The following is an 8,865-nucleotide window of genomic DNA, read 5'->3' as shown; positions in this document are numbered from 1 at the left end:
TATGACAGTGTTGGCGTTGTTCATACGGCCACCCTTAGTGTGACATGTATGGCTGTTGATTAAGTATGGCTTTCATTCACATGTTATCAGCATAATCAAATTTAAGATGGTTACTTAAATGGTTAATGATTGGACATAATGAAATATTGTGTTGACTTTGTCGGTTATAGACAAGTACACACTCGGTGCTTTTTAGATGATTTATCAGTATCGCGGTATTACACTAATACTGGTATACCACGCAAACCCTACTCCGTATATATCAAAAAGGAATGCTTTAACCAAAACTGAACTTTTTAAATGTTAAAACCAGTTTACTAATTTTGCTTTCAGTTCACATTGAGGCTATTGTGCATCATGTCTGATCAAGTACTGTACAATATGCACACTAATAGTTATAAAAATACATCTCATTCACATTGGTTGTAAAACAACTGCTTTATGCAAGAGGTCAAGGTGAGGTAAAAAAAAAAAAGGATGTCACTGCCAAAGGATCACAGCACTTACAGAATAATGGCTCCTATGCTGCTCACTGCCTCTAGGGGGCATATGTGCATGATGTCTAGGCATAAACTGCTGACTTAACTAAATGTGAATGAGAAATATGTTTTTTTTTTTTCTGAAAATGATGACATTTTGAAACATCTCCCCACCGTCTCATTGTCAGTGACAGCCACAGCTCAATGCCACCATGTCGTCGTACTGCTTCAGCACCACGTTCTCCTCGTCGTCAAAATACAACAAACTGATGGACTGGAGTCTGTCGGGCACGCAGCACGGAGCGTCCACCTCGTCCGCGGACAGCTTCAGGGCGTGCATGATGGAGCGCACCGTGGCGTGGTTGGTGGCTCGGAGGTTACCCCCCAGCGGGAAGGGACAGGAGCCCTTGCAGTGGTAAGCGTTGTATCCCCGCGGGGAGATGATCCACCCTGACCAGCCGATCTCCTCAAAGTCCACGAAGAGGGGGACACGCTGGCAGTACTGGGAACGGCTGCTGCGGGGTAAAAAAGACGGGGCTCCACGTCGCCTCCTGGTGGGGTGGCCAGTAGCAGATGCTGCGAGATAGCATTGGGTGAATGACACCATGATCAAACGTCTTTAACACAGTTTTTTTTACCCCATCATACCAAGGTATGACTGATTTGATGCTCCTGTCCTCCCATCATCAGAGAATATAACCAAGTAGGCGTGTGTGTCTGTTGCCTGCTTCCATGGAGAAACCACCGTTTCCATCCAGATCCCAGATGGAAGCATGGTCACCACCAGGATGCCGTTGTTCTCCTGGCTGTTGTGGATCCACTTGGACACCTAAAAAACAACAACAAATCAAACCAGGTAATTTCATGGGATTTGTCAAGTGATATTATTTGGATTTTAATGAGTGAAGTCGACCGTTTGCGTGACGTTGAAGACTTCCCATCCTTGCGTGTAAAGAGGAACCAGTCTGGAGGTGATGAGGTTTCCTCGCCAAGGCTTCACTCGGCTATCCAGAACCTCATAAAGATCCACCTGGATGGGAGCAAGACACTTACACATTAAACATAATGTATACAATCGTCCCTTGTTTATCTCTGTTAATTGGTTCCGGACATGACCGTGATAAATTACTTCCCGCCAAGTAGATTTAATTTTTATTATATTTTCATTGCTACAGCATAAAGCAATGTTTTACAGTCTGGTGTATTGTGGGAGATTATCTAAATTGACCTATTTGAGTTAAAAATATTTTTTGAAAACCAGTAATTATAGTCTGCAAATGATGTGTTGTTGTTGAGTGTCGGTACTGTCTAGAGCTCGGCAGAGTAACCGTGTAATACTCTTCCATATCAGTAGGTGGCAGCCGGTAGCTATTTGCTTTGTAGGTATCGGAAACAGCGGGAGGCAGCGTGCAGGTAAAAAGGTGTGTCATGCTTAAAACAAAAATAAACATAAGGTGAGTACCCCTAAGAAAAGGCAAACTAAAACTGAACTGGCTACAAAGTAAACAAAAACAGAATGCTGGACGACAGCAAAAACTTACTGTGGAGCAAAGACGGCGTCCACAATGTACATCCGAACATGACATGACAATCAAAAATGTGTCCACAAAGGAGGATGAAAACAACTGAAATCTTCTTGATTGCTAAAACAAAGTAGATGCGGGAAATATCGCTCAAAGGAAGACATGAAACTGCTACAGGAAAATGCCTAAAAAAAAGAGAAAAAGCCACCAAAATAGGAGCGCAAGACAAGAATTAAAACACTACACACAGGAAAACAGCAAAAAACTCCAAATAAGTCACGGAGTGATGTGACAGGTCATGACAGTACACCTAAATTGAGACAAGATCTATAGTGATGCATGCTTGGTTATGGTTTAAAGTCATATCCAACAATTGCGACAACGACTTTTTACTCTCAATTGAGTTTAGTTTTTTAATGATTTCTGCTGGTGGTGTGCCTCTGGATTTTTTCAATGCAAAAAATGATTATTGGCTCAAAAAAGGTTGACAAACACTGGCATAAAGAACCTGTTTACCCTCTAAACATGTTTTTCACATTAAAGCAGCCTTTTATAACACCCTCTAATCATATTTACACTATTTTAATCCAATATGCTTTTCAAACTTTTTTTAAGCAAGATCCACCATAATAGCCAAATACAGAGTAGTAGGCATAAGTATTCATTAAAAACAAGACAGAGGTTTTATTTAACAAGTATATTTAATATTTTGGCCACTAACATTACATACAGTTTGAACAGTAACAAGGTGTTTGAATATAAGAAAATAAAACACTGTACTTTAATCAAGTGACTCTTTGGCATACCATTAGGTGGAGACCTCATACCACACAGTTTGAGAATCATTGCAATATAGTAATGTTTCCGCAGGCTGGGCCAATCAGTGGCCATAATACTGAACAGCACGCTCTGATTTTGTTGGGTTTCCCTAAGTGGCCACTACTACTGTGCTGCAGTGCTGATATTTGTAGTTTTGTTAGCCCTTTCAATGCTTAGAAATACTTAATTTAGGACCAACAAATTGTAGATTGTTCTTTAAAACAAAGAAAAACAATCTGTGATGTGGTGAAGCCGCAATATTTGAAGCTGCATGTGGCGAGGAATGACTGTAGCTTGAAATGCATGGTCGTAGACGACCACAACGTAGCCCAGAGGGCATTCTCCCTTTTGGGAAAGTGTACATGTCGTTAAAAGAGGAACTTCGATTTATGAACCTAATGAGTTTTTGACCAGGGTTTGTAAAAAAATGTGTATATTAAAGCGAATGTCTCGACAATGCAAATATGAATAATGAGTTCCAGCATTGACAAAAGTACAGTACATATTTAATATAAGGTGCTATACAGTATGCATATCAAACAAGGGGGTAAAGCATGGGTGTCAAACTCTGGCCCGTGGGCCAAATTTGGCCCGCCGTGTAATTTCACTTGGCCCTTGAGGCGATATCAAATTAACACTATAGCTGGCCCGCCGATTATATTCAGCGCCGGTGCCGCGGTATCACCGCATTCACCGCTATTTCTCATACTTGCCAACCCTCCTGGGAGACTCTCAAAATTCAGTGCCCCTCCCAAAAATCATTACGTCCGCCCAGTCCAGCGAATGCTGGCCCAGTCACATAACATGTGCGGCTCCAGTGCCACACTGTGAATCCACACCAAACAAGAATGACAAACACATTTTGGGAGAACATCCGCACAGTAACACAACATAAACACAACAAAACAAATACCCAGAATCCCATGCAGCCCTAACTCTTCCGGGCTGCAATATACACCCCCGCTAACTCCAAACCCCGCCCCCTCAACCCTACCCGCCTCAACCAACGCACAGGGGGGGGATTTGGTGGTAGCAGGGGTGTATATTGCAGCCCGGAAGAGTTAGGGCTGCATGGGATTCTGGGTATTTGTTTTGTTATGTTTATGTGTTACTGTGTGGATTTTCTCCCAAAATATGTTTGCCATTCTTGTTTGGTGTGGATTCACAGTGTGGCGCATTTTTCTAACAGTGCTAAAGTTATTTATACAGGCACCGTAAGTGTAACCTGTATCGCTGTTGGCCAAGTATGCTTTGCATTTACGTGTGTGTGCGTGCTGAAGTCGCACATATTTTGTGATCGGGCTGACACGTTGTTGGAATGGATGAAAAGCAGACGTGACGACAACTCGTGGAGGACGATAAACGCAGTGCCTTTAAAGCATGCCCCCAAGACTGTGGTCCGGGTGGAATACGAGGTATAATGACTGATGAACAACTTCGTTCGATAATGAAAGATGCCTCAGCTCAAATCCTGAGCCCCGACATTAATGAACTAGCATCCAAGAAAAGATGGCAGGTATCTGGCTTGGGCACATCAGATTAGATCAGTGTGTTGCAAACTGAGCCATGTAAAGTCCTGAATGGCTTATTCATTACTTTATTTTCAAATGTATTAGCCTGTGGAAAAAGTTAATGTTGATATTTACCTCAGAAGGCTGCAAATAGAAAAGAGGCATTACATTTTTATTTAAATTGTATTTGCTATGCCATTGATATTTTTTAATTATTATTATTATTATTTGAAACTCGATTTTGCATGTCACTATAAAGTTATACAAGCCTTGCTTGTTCAATATTCAATGCAAAGCTTGTTTGGGTCCCTATTAAAAGGTTAATTTGTTCAACCTTGGCCCGCGGCTTTGTTCAGTTTTAAATTTTGGCCCACTCTGTATTTGAGTTTGACACCCCTGGGGTAAAGGATGAACTTTCTATTTAATAACAGAGCTAAAGCAACAACGACCTGAATTGTCCTCATTTTCAGCCGCCCTGCCGACACACGCACACACACTATGACTAGACCTGTGGTGCACTCACAGTTTGTAATCCCAAAACTCCTTAAAGTACCAGTAGAGTGGAGCAACAGGTTGATTGTATATGCTTATTTGTGTTTCATTGTATCCATTAAACCACATCCAATTGTATTTACAATCCGCAAAGCATCCATCCCATCCATCCATTTTCTACCGCTTATTCCCTTCGGGGTCGCGGGGGGCGCTGGAGCCTATCTCAGCTACAATCGGGCGGTAGGCGGGGTACACCCTGGACAAGTCGCCACCTCATCGCAGGGCCAACACAGATAGACAGACAACATTCACACTCACATTCACCCACTAGGGCCAATTTAGTGTTGCCAATCAACCTATCCCCAGGTGCATGTCTTTGGAGGTGGGAGGAAGCCGGAGTACCCGGAGGGAACCCACGCAGTCACGGGGAGAACATGCAAACTCCACACAGAAAGATCCCGAGCCCGGGATTGAACCCCAGACTACTCAGGACCTTCGTATTGTGAGGCAGATGCACTAACCCCTCTTCCACCGTGCTGCCCAATTCGCAAAGAATGTGAAAGTAATTTCAATATTCCGCTCCGAATATCTTCGGCAATTTCCGTCAATTCTTCATCACAGTAGCAACGCTTCTGCACTCTGACCATGTTATCAGATTAGTCATACTGGAAACGCGCACAAAATGGAAAGAGATGTGGTGTTTATCTTTCACAATCCTTATGTAAGTCAAGAACGAATACATTTGTCTTTTTTTGTGCATTTGAAATCGTAAATAAATAGCTACAGATCAAGGGTCCTCTGTTGCGGCCGTTATACTCTCTCTAAAAACATCCAGACACCGTCAACAATATTCCATTTACATGTCGTGGCCTGAAAATGAACCAAATATGAGCGATATTGTTATTATAAATGCCAAAGCAGATGGACTATTTTAGTGACCCATCGATAGCAGTGAGCTACAGTAGCAGAATTGCTAAAAGTAAATTCTAGATTATAATTCATGGATCTCTCACCTGGTAGTAAACGAATGTGGCCGTGGACCGACATACCCCCCGAGATGATGAAAAAAGACACAGAAAGACGTAGTTGCGGCAACTTTTTGTTATCCCTTCATGGGGATTGTGATTGATTCTTCATCTAAACAGGATTATGTGAGCGTCCTGTCGGTCAACATCCCAGCTAGAGTGGAAATATTAGAGTAAGTGTTCTTTTTTTTTTGGATTTGTTATAGTTAGTCTGTATGCATTGCTGCTAATGCCAGTGTCACAATAAAGCTGCAGTCGGCTACCAGCAAGCTTCTAAAAATGTTTGCTCATCTTGTTTGTGTTGCGGCTCAAATATCTAAGGTTCTGCATCATATTTTTTCCAAAAGTAATCGTTGTTGGTCTGCTTAATTAGCATGTTTTTGATGGGGAAGATACGCTACGTCACAGGTCACGTGACTGGCTTCCTCATTAACTCCCAAAATGGCTCGACAATCTCAGATTGATAACATTTTGATCATATCTATTTATTCGTCTTTTGGTGTCATAAATCAGATATATATGATAATAGCTTCAAGGGTTGTACGGTACACCGGTATTAGTATAGTACCGCAATACTAATGAATCATATTCGGTACTATACTGCCTCTAAAAAGTACCGGTCCGCCACCCCATTGGTGGATCCACACCTAACATCCACTGTAATTATACCAAGTACAGGAGCGTATCTAGTCGATACTACTACAATTACATCAATATTTTTTGGCATCACAACATCTTCCATTTTTTCTAAAATGTATATTATGTTTCTAAACTCAGGAAATATGTCCCATGGACACATGGGGACTTTGAATATGACCAATGTATGATCTGGTACCGACTTGGTATCGAATTGATACCCAAATTTGTGGTATAATCCAAAACTAATGTAAAGTATCAAACAACAGAAGAATACATGATTATTACATTTTAACAGAAGTGTAGATAGAACATGTTGAAAGAGAAAGTAAGCAGATATTAACAGTAAATGAACAATGAACACGTGTTCTTAATAATATTGACAAAATAATTGAATTATAAATGACACAATATGTTACTGCATATGTCAGCAGACTAATTAGGAGCCTTTGTTTGTTTACTTACTATTAAAAGAAAAGTTGTCCTGTATGTTCACTATATTATTTAAGGACAAACTTTCAATAAGAAACATGTTTAATGTACCGTAAGAGTTTTTGTTAAAATAAAGCCAATAATGCAATTTTTTGTGGTCCCCTTTATTTAGAAAAGTACCAAAGAGTACCGAAAAGTATCAAAATAATTTTGGTACCAGTACCGGTACAAAATATTGGTATCGGGACAACACTATATCGTTTCAATATAGAGGGAATTTGTTTCTCCACTCTCCTGTTACTTAAACTTGAACAGCCTTGTTGCTATTATTATTAGGAATAACAAATAAAACCCCTTTAATTTGTTGGTTAATCTTCTTTGCGTGCATCAGAAGGGAACAGGAAGGGGGGGGCGGGGGGGCAGTGTCGACAATGCTGTGGATACTTCCTGAATGTTCATCCCTTGTCCATTGCTGTCTTTGGACTCATATTGAACCAGCAAAACCAGAAAATGTTTGTAAAGTTTGATGTTTTGCATTTTGTTCCCTCACCGTACTGTACGGCCTTATACCAAAGTAGCACAGGCGCACCAAACCTTAATGTGTTTAGTGCAAAATAATAATGAAAAAACATATTTGACCTTGTAGAAATGGGGCCTGTATGACTTTCCAAGGAAAAACTTCTGTTTCCTTCTGAACCAACGGAACTCAGCTTTTATCATCCTCTCCTCTCTTCTGAATGACGTCAGGTTGAAAAAGTGAAACCTCTCACCAGAACGACCTGAAACACAAAGCACATGCTTAGAAAAAAACAAACAAAAAAACGTAATAAGGTATTAATTGTGCTTTATTAATTATGATTAGACGTAATAACGCACACGCGCCTTGAGAGCTTATAGGCTTTCTTGTCGTGCGTAATTACGCATGTGGAAAGCAATTACGCGCCATAAAGCAAACATAATCACCTTTATCTTCGAAACTCCGCACTACGTTTCCTTCTAGAATCTCCTTCTGGCTTTTGGACGTCCCGTCTGCGTCATACACGGCGTCAAAAAGATCCAACATAAACTGAGGCGCCTTCTTGTGCGGTGCCACGGCCGCGCCCTGGAGGAGATCCTTCAAGTGGAACAAGGTGCTGAGCTTCTCCGTCAACTTCTTGGTGTGGTCCATGTTCAATCCCCCCCGCGTCGCCACCGGGCCTGCCGGCAGCACCGTGACGCACGTCAGCTGGAGGACCACGACGAGCCAGACGCGCAGAGCCTCTCCTGACATATTGGCGCGCAGGGGCAGACTGCGCGCGACACCCGGGGGGTTGTGCGTGATAAGGAGACCTCCTAGCTGGCCGTGATGAGTGCGCAGCTAACATCACTTTGATTAGGCACTGATTGATGATGGAGGGCCGGCCAAAACCCACTCAATGACAAATAAAAGGTGACAATTACTTGAAAGTCAGCCCAAGTGAGCTTTAATAAAACAAATAAACAAACTATTGAATGAACCATTTACCCCTGAAGTGTATTGAATTTATATTAAAAGCAGTTAAGAAAATATAAACTGTTATTAATATTACATTCTTACAGAATAATGTGTTTTTATTTTAGAAGTGAGTAGCGTATGTAATAAATAACAATGTCCATTCATCCAGTCAAGGCAGGCTGCCACCCCAAACTAAACCTTGGTGTAGAACAGGGGTGTCAAATTCATTTTAGATCAGGGGCCTACTAGAGAAAAATCTACTCCCAAGTGGGCCGGACTGGTAAAATCACGGCACGATAACTTAAAAATAAAGACAACTTCAGATTGTTTTCTTTGTTGATACATAGGACAAGCACATCCTGAAAATGTACAAATTGTAATGTTTTTTTTTTACACTTACATGTTGCGGTTAATAGTATTCTATCTTTATTTGTCGTTATTTATACTTTCTGAACAAATTATGTGATACTGTTC

At 41.3% G+C, this 8,865-nt stretch overlaps 1 protein-coding gene across 1 annotated transcript; it reads right to left on the bottom strand.

Moving 5' to 3' along the window:
* Positions 1 to 419: 419 nt before the first annotated feature.
* LOC133610098 (bone morphogenetic protein 2-like) lies at positions 420 to 8,120 on the bottom strand. Its single transcript, XM_061966167.1, has 5 exons — positions 7,881 to 8,120; positions 7,557 to 7,696; positions 1,393 to 1,509; positions 1,128 to 1,308; positions 420 to 1,055 (listed from the first exon to the last, which is right to left on the bottom strand). Exons 1-5 carry the CDS (start codon positions 8,083 to 8,085, stop codon positions 664 to 666), a joined length of 1,035 nt encoding a protein of 344 aa, XP_061822151.1. The 5' UTR covers positions 8,086 to 8,120; the 3' UTR covers positions 420 to 663.
* Between the last annotated feature and the right edge of the window lie 745 nt (positions 8,121 to 8,865).

Source organism: Nerophis lumbriciformis, linkage group LG11, assembly GCF_033978685.3.
Source record: "Nerophis lumbriciformis linkage group LG11, RoL_Nlum_v2.1, whole genome shotgun sequence".
Lineage (NCBI taxonomy): Eukaryota > Metazoa > Chordata > Actinopteri > Syngnathiformes > Syngnathidae > Nerophis > Nerophis lumbriciformis.
The sequence above is the reverse complement of the archived record's forward strand: the minus strand, read 5'-3'. Positions and strand labels throughout refer to the sequence as shown.

Excerpts from the sequence above, each read along its gene's own strand:
- LOC133610098 (XM_061966167.1), bottom strand. The coding sequence starts at position 8,085 with ATGGACCACACCAAGAAGTTGACGGAGAAGCTCAGCACCTTGTTCCAC. Across the intron at positions 7,697-7,880 it reads GCGGAGTTTCGAAGATAAAG|GTCGTTCTGGTGAGAGGTTT; the intron begins GTGATTATGTTT and ends TTTGTGTTTCAG. Across the intron at positions 1,056-1,127 it reads ATCAAATCAGTCATACCTTG|CATCTGCTACTGGCCACCCC; the intron begins GTATGATGGGGT and ends GCTATCTCGCAG.